Genomic DNA, 19,518 nt, shown 5'->3' on the forward strand with positions numbered 1-19,518 from the left:
CAGCATCTTAGCTGTGGAGGGCAGTGTCACTGGCCCTCATATGTGGGATCCGAACCAGGGCCCTCTGGCATCCCAAGCCAGTTCTTAACCATTGCACCACTCGGCCAGCCCTAGACTTCTATTTCTATAAATTCTATTTAATTCTATTTCTAGTGTTTTCCAACTTTAATTTCCTTTTTTTAATTTACAAAAGTAATTCATGTTCATAGTAACACATTTAAATAGGCATAAACATAGGTAAAACTACCAATCTTAACATCCTTGGATAAATATTGTACTTACAGCTTTGAGGAGGGGGCACCGCTGTAAAGGATATCCACCAGAGGAGCAGCCTGGGTGCTGAAGCCAGCCACACACTCACCTGTGGAGGGCTGCTCTTCCATCTCTGACACATACCCTTTACCCTGGTCCTCCCCTTTGGATTCTTGCTGAACCTCTCCCTGGGGATGCCAGGAAACAGAGGAAACTTTAGAAAGAGATTTACTATCAGCAAGGTCATTTTACTTGCATGGGGTAAATGAAGGGTGACCTTAAAGTGAGAAGAGGCCAATTATATACAGTTATAAAAGAAGTTAGAGAAAGGTGACTAACTAGACCTAAGTCAATGAATTCTTGGTAACAAGAACTCTAACACTGTACCCCCCAAGAAAAAAATGAAAAAGCAATATACTCAATGCTAGATGGATGCTGTATTTCTTTAAAACTGTCAGTATCATCTGTGGCCCTGGAGCTAACGAGTCTAGCTGGTCAGGTAATATTAATGATAATGGCATTCTAAATTTTACTGGTTGCTATCAGCTAGGCACTACACTAAGTGCTTTACATGAATTGTCTCATTTAAACCTCACAGCAAACCTTTAAGGTAGGAGCACTATTATTCCACTTACAGGACAGAAAACTGAGATTCTAAAATGTTCACTAACATGCCTGAGGGCACAGTTATTTGGTGCTAAAACCAGGGTTTGGACCCAGGTAGTTGCACGCTCTGGAGTCAGCCTATGTGCTCTAACCACTCTGCTCTGCCTCTCTGTGCAGAGGACCAATCAGGCAGCTGGCTTAAGTTATTCACTAACCTCTTCATTCTCTATGGGTAGTTCCTGAACTGCACAAATATCTGAGGGAGCTGGGAAAACCTGTGGCCTTCCATTTTCTCCCAGTGACTTCTTCTCAGCTACCAAGGGGTCTGCCTTGGCTGAAAGTTCTTCACGATCTCTGCAGGGCTCCCCTTCTCCTTCAATAACTTCAATTTCCTTTCTTTCTTGTTGTTGGGTACCAGATGAAGGGCAGCAGCCTTCACTTGATTCTTTGCTGCTAATGCATAATGGCTCCATTAAATAAGCTACCTGCAACCATAGTCTATTGTTAGATACACAGGAACACCAAGGGAAATCATCATCTACGTATAAATAATGCCACATGATTACAATGCCACTGTGACTAAGTCTGAGATGGCAAATAGGTTAGTTAATTCATTCAATCATTTAAATTTTATTAAATATCTACATACACAGGCACCCGACTAGTTGCTAGGGACCTAACAGTAAATAAGATAGGTATGGTTCTTGCCTCTTCCAGGAGCTTATGTTCTAATTTTTCATCTCTAGTGTCAACTCTGACCAGTTGGGAGTGACTAGCGAACTGCTAGAAATTTCATCTACCACAATGCTGATAGAAGTGGCAATATTTGAACTGGATTCTTGCTGATCTTGGCCTAGGTTCTCTCAAATGTGTGTAGTTGCTTCATAAATATAAACCCTCTGTCCTGTTGTTTATTTCTGGTACACAGCCCTTAACCAAGGTAATAAGGACACTGTAAAATATTGCCTTGAAGTCATATAATAATCTTTAAGTTACGAGTTTAGGCGAGTATCACCTCCCATGACTCTGAAAGAATGAATTGCAAGGATATGCTTATCAGTCCTGAATACAGAAATTTCACTTCCTATGACTCAGGGTCCTAATGACTGGGACTTTAGAATATTCAGTCAAAAAGTACACATTTGGCGCATATTTTGGGTTAGCACCAAGTGCTGAAGACACAGCAGTGAACGCAGTCCCTGCCACTGTGGAGCTTCTATTGGGTTGTCGGAAAAGTCATGTTGCATTTTTGCAACAAACAACATAGAAAAAATTCGTCATGACTTTTCCAACAACCCAATATTTTAGTCAACAGTACTAACAGTGGTATAAATCTGTACAGGTAAACATTCTCTTAGATGTGAAACTCCCAACTTTGGAAGTAATGGCTCCTCATTACCTCAGAGAGAAAGTGGAGGAGGTTCTGACTGCTGACTGGCTCTGCCTCTTCCTGAGATTCCTCACTGCCTCCGTCCCCCACAAGCAGCTCACTAGGTGCTCTCCCTGGGCTGCTTTCCTCTACTTCCTCAGCCCCTGGGTCCTCAGTCTCCCTCCAGCTGCCCATATCAAGATCCAGACTGGAGTCCCATGAGCTGAAGAGGGACCTGCAGTCGTTGCTCAACTCAGAGTCATTGGGATAGTCTTGTTCAGAATCCAACCAAACCCATTCATGCCCCATCTGTAAATACACAGAAAACAATGCATTAGATTCACTCAAATCAATATTCCTAAGGCATTTGCTTGTCCCACGCTCAGTAGAAAGATAAGGGGCCAGAAATTTCTTTCTACTCATCATTAGGAGTTAAAACTAGCTGGAGACATTGGGAGACGAAACGACCTGTCATTGGGAATAAAAAAGCCCATGTCAAACAGTATAATAATTACCCAGTTATTTTTTCGATTTCTTCATACTCCAAAACAGGGAAAGAACTGGAGCATAGTTAGCTAAAGAGAATTCCTCTATCTCAAATCACCTTTAAACTCAAATGCAAGGCAATAAATTTGAGGGACAAGGGATATTTTCCTCAGCATACATTCTTAACCTATCAACCATTAAATCCTCAAAACATACTTTAAAATTGCCAGTGGCATCCTTCTGGTCATATCCAACTCTCCCTTCTCAGAATGAGAACAGCAACATCAGTTTTTGAAATATCTTCCCTTGCCTTCATTATACTACACTATCCTTGTCCTCTCCCTTTACACCTTTCAATAAATCCATCATCTATGTTCTTGCTTGGTCCTCTGCTTCCTCATTAATACTTCCTTTAAAAAAAAATGTACATACTTTGAGGTCTCAAATTTGATTTCTAGTCAGGTGGTGCCCAAATCTCTCCACCTTTACTTATGTGCATTCTGGTCTCGTTTCTCCATGTGCCTGAAGGCCAATGCCCTTTTGGTGCCCTACCACCTGCTTCAACTCAACATTTCTAAAACTAAAACCACTTATCTCCCAAATCATTTGCTCTCCCTAATTTCCTTATCACCAACACTATTTTCTTGATCCTGTTTTTTTCTTTAGTTTCAGGTGTACAACACAGTGTAATAGTTATACTTTTTACCTCTTGATCCTGTTTTGACTCTTTTCTCATATTCAGTAAGCAAGTCTCAATTTTCTTCCACAACCATTTTTCTCAGTGCTCATCCTTTCTTCCTGAATGCCATAGACTCCTATTCAGTTTCTATCTTTAATTCAGTCTGCTCTCAACAAATGCATCTCCCTAGCCAAGGTTTTACAACAGCTATCATCTCAATACAAATTTCTCAATCTGCAAGTCCTCCATAACTCAGGCCATTTTGTCCCCTTGGCCTGGTACCTGTTATTTCACAATTCCTTAAAATGATCCCTGTTCTAATAACATTTGTCTCCTTATAGCCCCCACCATAGATGCCTATTTGAACTTGACTTGCTAAGCTCATTCATGACCTTCTCTACCAACCCCAAATCTTTTAATAATTGACTCCTCCTCCACATGCTTCTCCAACTTTTAGGGCTCCATTGCTTGTATCACATGCATATTTACAGATTGCCTGAAGAATATACTGTATTTAATTTTCTAACTCCTGGAATGAACTCCTTTCCATCACCTCATAAGACCATCTTCTAGTTTCTTAGCATCCTAACAAGCTTTTAAAATTTTCATTTAAACCAAAAAGATCTGTGGCTCCCATTTATCTTTCTTAAATACATCTTTCTCAAGAAGGCTCAAAGTATTAGACAATACCCTATTCATCTCCATCTCTTTAAAATAAAAGGCTCCTAAGTAGTTCATTTCACCGAGTTAAGTTTTATTTAGTAAGAGCAATTGGAATCAACTCAGGTGATAAATTTAGTAACTCTTAAACTGAGTTTAGCCTTCAAGTAGCAATATTATGAATTCTAAAATACTCAAGAACCCCAAACATAGAAATAGGTTAAGAAGGAAATGGAAATATACTATCCTACAAATGTCATCTGTAAAAACAATATTAAGGACAAAAGTCCAAGATAAAGGTCAGTGCTACCTATGTCCATACTTTGATCTTCTTTAAGCAATGCCAGGAACAGAACTCTGAAAATCTTTGTTTTCCCAGATACCCAAGAAAAGCTGAGTTAAGACAGTCTTTATTGCACAACGCATTAATTATAAATTCAATCTCGGTTACTTACCTTCTGAGCTGTAGTAGAACAGCTCATGTTTTAAGACCACTTTCCCTAGCTATCTCATTTCCACAAATGATGAAAGTTATGCAGAAGAGGTCACAAGTTTCGTACACGCACACACACACACACACACACAGAACACACCAAAGGCTAGTTTTCTTTCAGAGTTTATTGTATACACACACACTTCACAGGTGTTTTTTTGTTTTTTTAAAAAGTCTGTACACTTCACAAGACAGTACAAATTAGCTACAATCTGCTAGCTACACATTAGGACATTAACACAGCCCATGATTTTTGCCCTAAAACAGGCAACTGTGCTATTCTAACTCTCCAAGAGAGATTTTCCCAGCTCATGTCATGTGGCCCAGGCGACTCCTCTTCTGTAACTTCCACTTCTGGAACCGGCCCACAAGCCCAAGCTCTATTTTGTTTACTTCTTTTTCTGGTTCAGTTCAATGAGGATACTCTTGAGACTTCACTTCTTCATCTTCATATCTGCTTCAATGGCACAGCGGCGCCCCCTGGTTCCCCCATCCTAAATGATAGGCAGACAAGGAAAGGAAATATGAGTTGTTTAAAAGGTGAGAGAGAAGGTACAAGAATGTTGGGGATTTGGTTTTTTGGGGGGAGAGGAATCAGCAGAAAAATCCAGGAAATGAGGGGCATATATCTGTCTTCCCATAGAGTGTGCTAAAAATCACCTGGTAGGAGTTTTGTGAGAGGATACGTAGTACAGAGTACCTTGTTCCTGCCCACCACAAAGGTCACTAGAGTTCACCTGGGGTCCCAAAGAACGACTATTAGTCATCCCACCCAGCCCCCAAATTATGTGCAAAGGAATAGGAAGAGTAAAAGAAAGGTGGGAGTCAGAAAGGGTAGTGGATAGTGAGATTCTTGGCTAATAACATACCTGTCCAGCTGTTGGTCCCTATAAGAAAGGCCTTTCCTGCAGACTGACCCTGGCACTAGTTCCCTAGCACCTCCTGACAGTTGTTTTCCATGAGATCTGGACAATCAGAAGGCTTCTTTCCATCTGCTGCTCTCTCCCTGTAGCCCAGCTCCTTCCTCTTGTGCAACACTTTGCTGTCTTCAATAGATAAAAGGTCCTATTAACCAGCTTTGCAACAGCCAGCCAATAGCTTGGGATTCCAGTCACTGTTGCAGGCCAATAAGAACGGAGATTATACTGTTCTGTCTGTGGTACAGGCTGAAGCCTGTAGGCAAGAGGAACTAGTGAACATTTTTGCTGGGCCAGGCCATTTTTACATTTCTTACATGCAAGAGCTCTAAAACTTTTAGAGCTCACAAACACAAGTTGCCTATGAGGCAACAGTAAGGACAAAAATACCACCTTACATTTGTGTAACACTTTAATTTTTTTTCAAGCCAGTTCCATACCAATTATCTCATTTTATCCTCACAACATCCCTGTGAGGTAGGCTGGACAGGTAGCTCATTGTATTAGCATCATCACAAAGATGAGGAAAACAAAGGTCCTTGAAATAATCCAGTTGGTTTAAGGTCATGTGGTTTTCTAGCCTGAAGCACTTCCATTTATCATGCCTCCGTGTCCCATAATGAACAACACAGAGAGGGTCGTTCAATTCATGAAGGGAAGAACAAAAGTCTTTCGCTAGCTTTACTAAGCTTATCTCTAATTCCACCAGCCACTACTGTATGCAGTGGTCATTTTTATTGAGACCTTTATCTTAAATTTTACTGAGTGTTTGTGTATCAGGTATCAGTCTTGCAGCTTAATGTTAGGCGAAAAGAAAAAAAACTATGTGCTGAGTATCTGCCAGTATGAGGCACGCTTTTTAAATGCCAGCTTGCTGCTGCTGCTCTGAACAATCTTCTATTTGTAAGAAAAGAATTGGCAAAAGGTGGAGTCAAGAAACAAAGAGTGGGTGCATCCTACATCCTTACCAAGAATACCTCATTTCAGCCCAGTGAACTTGTCAAAAGTCCCTACCCAGCCCACACACACACACATGCAGAAAGACAGAAATGCAGAAGAGAAAGTTTCTTATTCAATGACCTGAATAAACAGAAGTTCATTGCCATAGTCTGCGTGTTGGACCTCCCTCTGCCACCCACCCCCAGCAGGAGCTGAGAATCTTTGTGGCAACACCACCGCTTGCAGCCATTCAATACTTACAAAGAGAGAGAGAAGGAAGGCGGGAGAGCCCATGGGGACACTGTCCTGTTAGAGGACAAACAAACACTGATCAGGTTCCACAGAAACTCTCAGCCGCAAGCACCCCAAACCTCAGGACAGAGACACAAGCACCACACACACCAAGACAAAATTTAAAAACTCAAGAACAAGAGGAAAGAGATCCAAAAGCAATCTGGCCATTATGCCTCTGGAACAGGAACTGATGGTCCCCAGTTGCTGCAAGCTATTTCCCCCACCTTGTCAGCACTCTCCCAGAGGAATTAGTAATTCGCTCACTCAGCTCACAATTTCTCCCATGTGACTAGGCCTCCCAGTCACAGGTTTCCTCTGGATGTGAGCAAACCACCACCATTCTAAGATCTATATGTACACCCTTGGAATATAGAAGCCTGGCAATAACATAAGGTTCTCTGGATGCTTCAGACTTCTAGCACTGGTATACAGGACTTTCCTTGGGCTCCTCACCTTCTCTGAAGCATCCTGTTTGCGGGTAGAATCTCTCCCTCGAAGACTTTTAGCACTGATCCCAGACTCAGATGTTTGCATAATCAACTGTGTGGCCAGGAATTGCTGCAGGGAGAAGAAACACAATTGGCCCTAGACCTGATCCAGTAAGGAAGAATCAGATACCTTAGGTTTTGTAAATAGGACTTCATGTAGTATCCTTTTGCAATCAGCCTTCAAATACTTCTTGACTGATTAGAAGTTGAGCATACTAGGCTTTAATTCTAGTTGTGCATGCTCACGAATTGGAAAATGTCAAATAGCTTTTTGTTGTTGTTGTTGCTATAATATAGGCTCAAAATCTCTATGCTCTAAGAATGAGAAAGAGAATAAATCTAGACGAATCAAAGGTCATCAAGTAATTTAAGTAACTTGGCAAACTCCGCAGAGATAGACCACATCCCTTCAAGTTCAATATCCCTAAGGGTGCCTGGTAATGCAACTATATGATAGAAGTAAGTTATCTGTGATGAAAAGTAAGGGAGAAGAAACTCTATTTGTTGATTGTCTAATATGTACATACTTAACGTAATCAAAAATATACACTCACCATTTTATAAGAATTTTATTTAAAAAACTTCAGGAAACTTGACCAAAAAAGGTAGACTATTCTCACAACTCTTTTACCAAACAAACCAACATGAGAAAACTAACATAAATCCAGCAAGAACAAAATTTTATGTTCCTAACTATTCCAAGTAAAAGCCACAGCACCCCTTCTTGACCTCAGTATGAATCATTCCCTTGAGTATTTTCATTTCATCCTTGCTAAAACACTAAGGGTCCTCAAAGTACCTGGATCTGCTCCAGGACATCTCGCTGCATCTCTACGGCCATGTGATAGACATCATGGTCTGAGCTATTATACATTACAGCATTCTGGAACATCAGCATAATGTCACGCTGAAATTCAGCTGTGCTGCGGATCAGTCCATTTTCAATGTTTTTCTTAATAGTTGACAAATCCATAGGTCTGAAAAAAAAGAATTGGTAAATGGCAGTGGAAAGGGGAAGAGGAGTCAACTGGATCCCTGAATATATTATTACCATATATAGACCTTCTCATATTTCCCTTCAGTCCCCACTACCAGGATTCAAACACCAACCCCACGCCCTGAAACATGCACTTAACCCAAAAACCAAAGTCAATCTCTATAATAAGCACTGAGAACAGTAATAAAAGGGGTTAATTCTTTTAGACTATTACTGGTCATCCAGCACTGAAATGATCAGTTTAGCACTTGGTCACCTTTACTGACATCAAGAACATTTGCTTTAAACTTACTGTCTAAAACAGCAGTTCTCAACCTTCCTAATGCCGCGACCCCTTAATACAGTTCCTCATGTTGTGGTGACCCCAAACCATAAAATTATTTTCATTGTTACTCTATAACTGTAATTTTGCTACTGTTATGAATCGTCATGTAAATATCTTTTTGTTTTCCGATGGTCTTAGGCGACCCCTGTGAAAGGGTCCTTCGACCCCCAAAGGGGTCATGACCCACAGGTTGAGAACTGCTGGTCTAAAGCAAAATCCACTAAGACTGGACAACTTACAATCCAGAGAGGTCAGCATGCAGAATGGGTTATGCCTTACCTCTGCACAATGCTGTGGTAGCCAGGTGCTATGTCATCTGTAACAGGCTGCAGGAAGACATTGGCATACCTGTCCAAAGAGAATAAGAGGCAATTATTGGCCTATCCTTCAAAAGCACAGGGTGAGGGAACTTGACCTAGGTAGCTGAAGATTGTTAAGAGCCACTGCCAGCAGTCCAATAAAAGCCTACTTGGAGTTTTTTCTAGTTACCAACCATGAGAAGCAGGAGAAAATGTTCCTACAAACTGGTAAAGCCCCCACTCACCTATGATTAGCTGCAGCTCTCCATACAAGCATGATGGCTTTCTTCCAAATTTTCTGTGCCTGAATAGCCTCCTGATCCTCACTACAGACAGAACTGAAATAAAAGAAATATGGGAGTATTTCTATCTATGTGACTAAGCGTAAGTCAAAAATAAGAAAAAAAATCCCTAAGTATTTCTTGTCAACTATAGGCATACCTTTGTTTTATTGAGCTTCCCTTTACTGTGCTTCATAGATATTTCATTTTTTACAAATTGAAGGCAAGACCTCCACCAGCAAAAAGGTTATGACTCGTTTTATTGCAATACTCGGTTTATTGCAGTGGTCTGGAACCGAACCTGCAATATCTCCAAGGTATGCATTTGTTCCAAGCCAAGAAAGGGAAGATGAAAAAGTAAGATTAAGAAAAGGATCTTCGGGGGCCGGCCGAGTGGCTCAGTTGGTTAAGAGCTCACTCAAGAGTGTGAGCTCTGAGCAACAGGGTCACCAGTTCGATTCACAGCCCAAGCTGAGCTGCCAACAGGTGGCAGGATGGCTCAGCCTAAAAAAAAAAAAAAAAGGAAAAGGAAGAAAAAGATCTTCAGGCCAGCCCGGTGGCACAGTTGGTTAAGAGCATGAGCTCTGAACAACAGGGTCACTGGTTCGATTCCCACATGGGTCAATGAGTTGCGCCCGAGTTGAGCTGCCAATGGGCGGCTGGATGGCTCAGCTGGTGAGAGTGCGTGCTCTTCTTAACAAGGTTGCAGGTTCAACTCCCACATGGAATGATGGGCTGTGCGCTCTCCCCACCCCAACTAGATTGAAAGGGGTGACTGGACTTGGAGCTGAGATTGAAGGACAACAACTTGACTTGGAGCTGATGGGTGCTGGAAAACCAATGTTCCCCTTCCCTAATTCCCCAAAACTGTTCCCTTCCCCAATTCCCCAATAAAATATTAAAAAAAAAAAAGAAAAAGAAAAAGATCCTCTCCTACTTCTTTCACTGCCTTGACTTCAAGGAATCTCAGATACTCACAACTGTGAAGACGCAGGGCTGCTGGGGATGGAGTCTGCCAGTGTGTGGGACTGCAGCGTAGCATTGTGTATGCTAAAGCCATCATCACTCTCGCTCACAGGGGGTTCGTTATCCATTTCTGACAAATAGCCTTCTCCTTGATCTTCTTCCTTAGGCTCCTCTAGGCTGGCCACTTCACTGACTCCATCTTCCTCCTCATCCTCACCAGGGGCATCCTTAGACACAGTGTGCTCCAGTTAACAAGTGTAAACAAAGCTATCCAGCAAAGCGTCATTATAACACAATCTGTCTTGGGTTAGATCAGTTCTAGAAAATGGCCTCACACTGTTTCCTGACTGAGCCCTCTATTACTTATACTACCATCTACTTACAGACACTGATCAATCAAATAATTGAGAACCTGGACAAAGAAAAAGACCAGGATCCTTTCAAAATGAAGGAAAAAAAAAGCTACTTACTTAAGACTAAGCTAAGAGGCGTTCCTTCTTTCCCCTTGTTCTTGAGAGGAATTCTGACCCTGGGTACAAAGTTATCAAAAATAGCTTTTATTTTGTGTCTCATCTGATGGAGCAAGCTCACATCGCGTTATTTTAAGTCTGTTTGTTACTACTGCCTTAGTAATTCTAAAAAGAAAATTTTGGATGATTTTCTCTGGATAGTATGATTAATAATCTGATTTCTTATGTTTCCCTGGTTCTGATATTCCTATTCATTTCAATCCAAAACTTTTTGGGGCCGTATATGCAAAGAAAGGTCTGTGGTGATGTTCACCAACTCTTTCAGATGGGAAGCACGTGTTGCCATCAATCATCCTCCCACTATGCCTGACTGTCCACTGCAGCTTTTCCCCATGCAACTCCTTAACCAGTCTCATCTCATGAGAATAAAGATGCCAGTTGACTGAAGTTCATTAAAAAGGTCGTGCTATAGGGAAATCTAGTCACACAGCAAGAGGAATAAAGAAAAGTCTGAAATACCTTTATCTGGCTTCCAAAAATAGTCCCTGATTCTTCTTTCAATGAGTCTGCAGAGGAGAGAAAGACTACCTGAAGATTTTTCCACCTTAGCCTTCCCCTTTCGATGGACAGTAATTCCCTGCAGCTCTCCTTTCCATGCTGACCTATTCTGCCTCCTCTACTTGCCCACAACCCACAATCCCTCAGCAGCCAAAGCAAATGATAAAAAGTTAGTTACAGAATACAGATTTCCTGGCCTTATTATTTACCTGACATTTCAAATTTGTGCTGAGACTCTCCCTCTAGAGGGTCTTCAATGGGGTTTGAGCCTTGTGATGGAGACAGCATGCTTTCCGGGGATGCCTGAAGACCCAAAAGAACAAATACTTTAAGTACTGGTAAATCACTACAACTTGCACAATTTTATTCTTCAACGATAATGAGGCTATAGAAGAAATTCTACATCCTACCCATGTAATATTCTAATACATACCTTAACAGAAATAAAATATGTATATATGTATAGCACTGATCACACTGATGGGCTTTAGACACATTAAACATGTCAGAACTCAGGAATGCAACAAACAAAACCAAAGGCCTAAAACTGTCACTTCTTACCTAAGGTATAACCCTCCATCCTCCCAGCCCGATCTTAAATACCTCAGTCTTCACAGTTGTAAGTGGAGTCTCATCGCCTTTCCCACTGGAAACATCTGCTTCAGCAATCTCTCCAGGTACAGAACTTCTAGGTTCCTCGTCTAAGTCCTGACTCCTGAGTTCTGGTGGCTCCATGCTTGTGCCTGGAACAACTCCAGCTACTATTTCAGCCCCTGAAATGCCTTGTTCTGGTTCTGTAGGTTCCATTTTGATCTCAACACTGGGCTCCCTGATGTCCACCAGTTCATGGATCCCTTTGTTTTCTGATTCCTCAAAGTCCAGCCTCTCTTGCTTGACTGTCAACTCTGGTGCAGGCAGAGCTACTGGCTTGTCTCGCTCCTGCTGAATAGGGTGTTCCCAAGGGCCAGGCAGAGACTGGGGATCATCATTCTCTTCACAGAACGACAGTGCCGCTTCCACTGCTGCCACATCCAGAACTTCAGGATGATCATCTACCTGTCCCATAATACACACACTGCTGAAGTCACAGAAAGAAGCCCAAGTCCCTCAATTCCGTTAGTACCAAGTGAAATGGCCTGAACCTGCAGCTTCTCTCTCCACCTTCTCCATGTAGTAGAAGCTACCAAGGACAGGCACCTGTCCTGTGTGAACCAGTAACATAGGGATGGCTGGGGAGAGGACTAGGATGTCAGCACCAAAGGGCTTTGGGACTACAGAGGTGGAAGTTGGCCAAAGCAGGAGAGTTGTTCCTGTAATTGTTACTACGAGAAGCAAGGAGAGGCTGAGGAAAGAAGCCTATGAAGGACCCATGAGAGGTTCTTTTGGGCTTTGCTGAATAGTTACCTTGTCTTCAATGATGGCAATGATGTCTCCAACGGTTTCAAAGTCCAGCTCTTCCCCTGTGTACGACACAGCAATATCCATCTTCTCAGCCAAATCTAAATCTTCCTTCCCATCTATGCTGGGAGGCTTTGATCCTCCAGAGGCCTCTGCTACTCCTGACCGGAAACATTCTTCTTTGATAGAATTGATGATCATGGAGATTTCACTGCTATCCATGGAGACAGTCACAGTATGTGGATCCCCCACAGCCTCCATGGGAACACAGGTATCAGGCTGACTCACTGAATAACCGGAAGAGAAAATCATCTCAGAAGCTTATTTAGTACCAAGTGACCACCTGGAGATTACACCAAGGCTGTTGACAGATGTCAAGTGCTCATACACTAAAGCTCGGAAAAAGTTATCTTACATCTACCTATGTTTTCTTCTCAGTTTTATCTAGAAAGTAAGGTAAAAACACATCCTCAAGCCCACGTCTATGTGTACACTTAGCCTTTTCCCCCCAGCACATAAATGCCCACCCACTTCTTCTCACATCTTGTTTTTCCCTAAGGCTAAAGATGGCAAATGTCCATGGAGAAAAGAACAGAAGCATCTGACTTGGAGGTGATGCTCTTGGTCACCTATCTCTAACTGAAGCTCAAGATGAAATTTTGGACCTAGTGGCTGCTCAGGGCGTGGGTAAGAGACGCACCTGGAGCTACACTCTCAGGAGTGGAGACAGCCGGAGCAGAGGATGGTGCTGGCAGCGCAGGCATCATGACAACGGTAGCCTGGGACACAGACTCTACAGGGGGTGGCACAAGTTTAACTGGAGGTTCACTGGCAACAGTAGTGAAGGAAGCAAGAGGTGTGGTGAACTGTGTAGGACCAGCTTCTAAAAGCCGGGAAAGAGTGGGAGCACCTAACAGACAAAGAGGTACACAAAATGAGGTAAGAAGGAAGCACATGAATAAGAAGCAATAGATACTTTAAGACTCAACCAAGAAAACTTTTAGTCTCAAAGGATGAAAACAATTCCTCTGTTGAGTAAGTTCGTTATCTATGTCCTTACTCTCTCCCACCTTACTTAAGGGATTCTGCCAAGTTAGGAATGGCCCAAATATTGAAACACACAATGTATATGAAAAATGGGTGGTAATTTTTCCTAAGAAAATTAAACCTAACAACAAAAAATTGGTATGAATAAATCTGTCACTTCTGAAGTTAAGCATGTCATTAACCACCCAAATTCAAATGCCAGTATCGAATGTTTGTTTGGTATTTTGTAAAGTTTATTTTTTTTTGCTTTACGTTTCCTACTTCATTTAATTCTCACTACAGCCTTGTGAAGTATATACATTGCAATTAATAAAAGAGGAAACTGAGGCTCAAGAGTTAAGTTACCTAACCAAGGTCACAAAACTAGTGTGTGGCAGGCCTGAGACTCAACTCGTTTTCTGGTTCCACACCTTACCCCCCATTCTACAGCACCCTTCCAAGATTTTGTAAACCCCAGAGAAGTAGCTATTAACTTCACTATTTGTCTCATCAACATCTATGCTGTGGTCATCCAGGGCTATCAATATTTTGAAGATGGAATGGATTTAAAATCTGGGACACTATGTGGTTTAACAGATGAAGTAGCTCCAAGGTTGGGCTTTAAATCTAGGACTGACAGTTGCTTAGTAACAAAGGCTAGAAACCAAGGTCCATCAATGCCAAGCTCAACAACTCTGAAGTAGAGTAGATAATGGAAAAGTGGTGACTTACCTGAGGCAGCAGGGGAGGCTGCAACAGTGCTGGGGGTTTGCTGCATCTCCCCACCATGTATCATGGGAAGGACCCCGCCTACCTCCAGGAGGACACCTGCACTGTTCAGGTGACCAGAAGCCATTTCACTCTCATTTACCTACCAGGGAAGAATAGAGGTGAAGGCTACACTCAAGCTTTCCTTTACTACCACTTCCCAAAAAAAGCTCCAACATTTGACCAAACTTCACAAAACTAAAGTTAATATCCAACGAGAATAATTTTAGACCCAAGGGAAACTCTAATTTTCAAAACTTATTTAACTAGAGTTCTCTGGAGAAGAGAACCAAATTAATGATGGTCTCAGACACCTCAGGACCCAAGGATACTATCAACTTAACTGTATTGGGTTTTGTTTTTTGGGGTTTTTTTGGTTTTTTTTTCCTTAATTAACGTTTAACTAGGAAATCTGTTCCTCTTTTGAACTTTTTCCATGTCATATTTTAGGTCCCAGGCACTCCCTTCCAAAGTACTAAATCACCACAGCTCTCAAACACCCACAGAAGTCTCCATACCAGTCTGGGGCTAGTAGGCAGGAGGCTGCCCTTCTTCAAGAGCTCTGACAGCAGAGGGGAGGGGGGTGGAGTTGCTTTCTGTCCAAGCATCTTTTTCTGGGGTGAATCATCTGTTACTGGGGTCATGGGGGCTTCTAAGGGTGCAGAGCCTGGAGGAAGGGTGTCAGGAATCCCAGGAAACGAGGTGACTGGGGTACTCGGCAAAGTCCCAGGGGTTACCTAAGAGACAACAGAGAACCTTTATCTGACTTCTCAAACTCTGGAAGGTTCCCTACGAATGGATGGACTAGTGTATCTAACTACTACTTTATTAGTCCTGAGAGGAAATGCCCAGAAACCCTCTACCCATCCTGCTCTCAACCACACCTTTCCTTCCCACAATTTTTTCTCTTTCACCCACTCAAACCCACAATGACCCAACCATTCCCCCCAACCTGCCTTTTACAATCTCCTTCCCCACTACCAATATTGTATTTACAAGGTCACGGTCCCTTATTTCAGCAGGAATTTCATAAGACTAGCACACTTACAAACAGTTCCTTGACACAGTCTTTTACCTATTTCTCAAAAGGTCAAAAGTTCTATGATTTTAGGTTCATCCTTATCTTAGAGCACAGAACAAGGTAAAATAAGTCTTTAGCATTCAGACCAAGAGAGGAAGTTGCCTCTAGGCCAAAAGTGGTTTCCTGATCACTCAGCTCTTTGCTGGCTTATTGCCCCTTTGCTGATCAATTCCTGCAGATGGAAATATACTCACCCCAGAGGTAGCCTCTTCCATAGTGGTTGCGGCCAAGTCCCCAAGTGGATAATCACTTCCTGGGGAGGCAGAATCTATTGGAGAGCGGACCATCACAGTAGGTAACCTCCGAGGGGGTGTTTTTACTGCTTGACGAGCTAGAACATATAAAAGAAATTCTCACCCTAAGCAAACTCATTTAATAATTCAACTATTCCAAGGTCCTTAGAGTAGGAAAGTAGTTTAAACACCCCTCCTCAATAACTTATTAAGATTCTGCTTTTACAAGAGGGAAACACCTCATTGGCTCAGAGCATGTATTTCTACAACTACAAATGCTTAAGTTCCTCCCCTTATCCAGTGACTGAGCTATTTTCACTTTTGACACACCTCTGACTTCTAAAATCTTCATTATGTTCACTGTCTTATCAGGCCTTTGTGTCCTAAAAGGACACAAGGTCTAGTGAGATCTGAGCAGAGCTCGTTTTCTAAGAGTTTCTTCCCGGACATAAAAGGATGTTTTTACTCTGGTAAAAGAGATGATGACAGAGAAAAGTGTCAAGTAAGTTGGAATTAGTGGATTCTCTGTTACACAATACTTTTCACCTGTCATCAGCATGTAGTACTGTACAGTTGGTTGCTAAACAGTCACTAGTTTCAGCTTACCCTGATATGCAGCATCTGTAGCCTTCCTCTTCACCTCAGCCTCCTCTTCCTCCAATTTCTTTTTCCTAAAGGGGGAATTAAGGGTTAGATCCTAGCCAGCTCTTGCTCCTCCACCGTTCTCAATGCCCTCAAGAGGAAATTTTTTGCCAGGCTAGCACTTCCTGAAGAAAAGGCCTAAAAAGGAATCCTTATGAGCAAAACAGGGAATTTTGAGTATACTGCCTAACCATCAGTTCTTCACCCACATAAACTAGAGTCACTTGTAAGTTACAACGAAGTCACGTTCTCACTTTGAAATGTTCCATCACGTTATCTTCTAGGACTCACTCCCCCCTCCCAGCTACCAGGGCACTCTGCAGTTTCCCCTTCCAGAATCTGTCAAGTCTAAAGGAATGACGGATGGAGGAAATAAGCCAGATAACTCAAGGAGAAAAGGGAATAAAAAAGACAGAAAGGAGTATAGACAGAAGAACAATATAATATAACCCACATCGCAATGTCATTGCAAAGCTCATCCAGTCTGCTGTCCATGTGCCCAGCTTGAATTAGGTCTACATCTCTTTTCAGCCGTCTGTAGAAAAAAACAGAGGTAGGTAGACGAGGTTTTTTTAAATCTGCTATTTAAAAAATTCTGAGCAGAATTAGAAGTCAGCCCCTTTTGTCTGGCATCTCTCTGATAAGTACCTATATTTTTCCTGGGTTTCCTTTATCATTTTCTTTAGTTCCTCAACTCGTTCGGCTGTCAGTTTCCGAACAATAACATCTTCAACAGTTTCCACCACTTCTCCCTTTTCACCCCGTTTCCGTCTGTGGAAAATTAAAATAAACACACACACACACACACACACACACACACACACACTTGAGTAAGAGAACATCTGTTCCCACTCCCACTTGCTTTCTTTGAGCTTTCTCTACCACCTAACAATAGATAATTTCTCTTATACTTTTATCACCCAGTAATATGAATTGATATAAAACCAGACTTCCTCAGTAAACACTCTCCACTAAGGAGATTCAGCTCAAATACCCGGTTTTGTACTCACTTTGGGGTCTCAGTGGTCTCTAGAAGTTCGGAGTACTGGGAAGCACAATGCTATGTGAAAAAAAAGTGAGAAGAGGATGAGCAAGCCTGGAAAGAAATGACCTTTCAAAGTTTCAACACACCAGACTAAAATTCAGAGAGGGGAGTTATATGTAAGATATCAGTGCTTTCTTGGAGAGCCAATTACTTTGCAATGAAATACCGTATTTGCCGGCGTATAAGACGATTTTTTGGCCCTGAAAAATATGCCTCCAAGTGGGGGGTCGTCTTATACGCCAGGTACACTTCAGATAGACTGCCCATAGTGCTTGCCCCATGCCATAGTGGCCTCCCGATGCCCGCCCACTTCATTCCACATACCGTTCATTATAAATTAAAATGTTGAAATCAAATCTGATATTGTTTTACCTTTTATTTGGTGTGTGGAAGGTGTGCGGAAGAGGGGGTAGTCTTATACGGCGAGTATATAACAAACTCTGTATTTTGAGTGGAAATGTTAGGGGGTCGTCTTATACGCCCAGTCGTCTTATACACCGGCAAATATGGTAAGTTCAAAATAATCAATACCAAGACATAGAAAAGGGAGTCTTCTGGCCTGGAGTTTGAGTATTTGGGGAAAAACAACCTAATGGCCAATATGTATAGCTAATATCTACTGGGTAATTGCCATATGCAAGGTGCTGTGCTAAATGCTTTACAAGTGTTACCTCAACTAAATCTCTAAAACCACGCTGAAGCAACTTTTATCACTATTTTACAAATGAGAAAACTGAGTATCATGGTCCAAAGTTTTTAAGTGGTGTCATATTAAAACTAAAGCTGTCAAATTCCCAAGCTTGGGCTCTTAACTGTTATGCTACATTGACAAGAATAGTTTGTAATACAAGCATATATTGATGGATTGGTAAACGGGGATAAGGAAAAGGTATTCTCCTCTTCATGGTATAAAAAAAGCCTTGTGATTAAAGGACAGGGCCTGGAAGAGAACCCACTTCACATTTCAAACACCGCTCTAAAAGAGCACCTGCTTGGGAACTTACTTTTTGAGAGAACCAGTCTGGAGGGCGGCCAGGTTCTGCAAAGGGTTTGATTGCTCTGCTAACTGATACCCTACAAAATGAGAAAAGCCTCATGACACACCAAATAGGAAAAAATAAAAAAAGAGGAAAAGTACACTGAGAGTTCAAGGTTTGGAGTATAAACCTTGGAATAAAAACCTGCCACTGCGAAGTATACCAGAATATGTGACTATGGAAAATGACACAAAAACTTGAAAGCCACTTAGAGGGAAAGTCATTGCTAAACAGTTTTCTAAGTGATACATTTCCTGGGTAAAGTGAGGGATTAGAACTGAATAAAGTATCATTTCTGTTCATTTGGGAAAATATTTTTATGGTGATTTTGCTTTTTTAGAAAAGATATGCCTTTTGAAAAGCAATCTGATATATATTACACACCCAAAAAAGTTCTTTTGGTCTGCAATACAGCTCCTAAGGATGTAATACAGGAAATAATTTAACAAAAGAAGCAAGCACCAACATGAAAGCACCATGTAGACTTGATCAGATTGATGAAGAGTTAGATGTCTCCTAAATGGCTGGCAAGAGGGTATTTAACTTAAGGCACTTCAACTCTATGAAATATTAAAGAGTCCATAAAAATAACTGTGAAATATATGTGGTAATATGGGACATATTTACAACACAATATTAACTCATAAACAGTGACATAATTTTCTATGATACACCATACAAACTTTTTTAAAGTTGTAGGTATAAAGACTAAGAAACAGGCAAAAATGAAAATAGTTGAACTGGAATGGGATCAATGAAGAGTGTAAATGGGCTTCAACTATGTTAATTTAAGAAGATCTGAAGGAAACATGACAAAATATTAAGATTTATATTCAGGTTATATCCAGGTACCAGGTACATGGGCAATCTATGTTTTTTCCCACACTTCTCTATGTGGTGGAAATATTTCATAACTTTAAAGAGTTTTTAAATTTTGTGTTGGGATAATGGTATCACACAGTTCTTTTCCTTTATAAGAAAGTTTACTTAACATTGTTATATGGGTAGCTATAAGCAAAAAATAAAGTTTGATCCATAATTTATACCAAAAAAAAGCCCCAAATGACTCACAGATTTAAATGTTTTAAAAAATTTAACTACTGGGCCGGCTGACTGGTGCACTGGTTAAGAGTTGGCTTGGGACACCAGCTCTAAGCAGCGGGGCCCTGGTTCAGATCCCACATGAGGGCCAGTGACGCTGCGCTCTCT

At 41.5% G+C, this 19,518-nt stretch overlaps 2 protein-coding genes across 11 annotated transcripts in view; both read right to left on the bottom strand.

The window, feature by feature from the left end:
• LOC109392982 (bromodomain-containing protein 8-like) overlaps positions 1–2,802 on the bottom strand; it is a 7,229-nt gene extending 4,427 nt beyond the window's left edge. The window contains exons 1-3 of one of the 2 annotated variants that reach the window (XM_019661771.1): positions 2,258–2,802; positions 1,074–1,343; positions 283–440 (exon numbers count right to left, since the gene is read on the bottom strand). In XM_019661771.1, the coding sequence (XP_019517316.1) occupies positions 283–440; positions 1,074–1,343; positions 2,258–2,653 (824 nt within the window). In that variant the 5' untranslated portion in view covers positions 2,654–2,802. The remainder of the gene's footprint in view (positions 1–282; positions 441–1,073; positions 1,344–2,257) is intronic. The other variant, XM_019661777.1, reaches the window with a different exon arrangement.
• Positions 2,803–4,652: 1,850 nt separating this feature from the next.
• The window catches only part of LOC109392951 (bromodomain-containing protein 8), a 20,923-nt gene continuing 6,057 nt past the window's right edge, over positions 4,653–19,518 (bottom strand). For 2 of the 9 annotated variants that reach the window (XM_019661696.1, XM_019661715.1), the window contains exons 3-22: positions 18,277–18,346; positions 17,238–17,287; positions 16,876–16,998; positions 16,682–16,762; positions 16,192–16,256; positions 15,547–15,683; positions 14,790–15,008; positions 14,236–14,374; positions 13,178–13,387; positions 12,484–12,764; positions 11,683–12,135; positions 11,289–11,382; positions 11,041–11,087; positions 10,064–10,278; positions 9,050–9,142; positions 8,785–8,853; positions 7,983–8,160; positions 7,149–7,253; positions 6,663–6,707; positions 4,653–5,039 (exon numbers count right to left, since the gene is read on the bottom strand). In XM_019661696.1, coding sequence (XP_019517241.1) covers positions 4,980–5,039; positions 6,663–6,707; positions 7,149–7,253; positions 7,983–8,160; positions 8,785–8,853; positions 9,050–9,142; positions 10,064–10,278; positions 11,041–11,087; positions 11,289–11,382; positions 11,683–12,135; positions 12,484–12,764; positions 13,178–13,387; positions 14,236–14,374; positions 14,790–15,008; positions 15,547–15,683; positions 16,192–16,256; positions 16,682–16,762; positions 16,876–16,998; positions 17,238–17,287; positions 18,277–18,346 — 2,734 coding nt within the window. In that variant the 3' untranslated portion in view covers positions 4,653–4,979. The other 7 variants (XM_019661725.1, XM_019661737.1, XM_019661731.1 and 4 more) reach the window with 7 other exon arrangements.

The sequence above is a fragment of the Hipposideros armiger genome, unplaced genomic scaffold (genome assembly GCF_001890085.2).
Source record: "Hipposideros armiger isolate ML-2016 unplaced genomic scaffold, ASM189008v1 scaffold_11, whole genome shotgun sequence".
NCBI classification, from domain to species: Eukaryota; Metazoa; Chordata; class Mammalia; order Chiroptera; family Hipposideridae; genus Hipposideros; species Hipposideros armiger.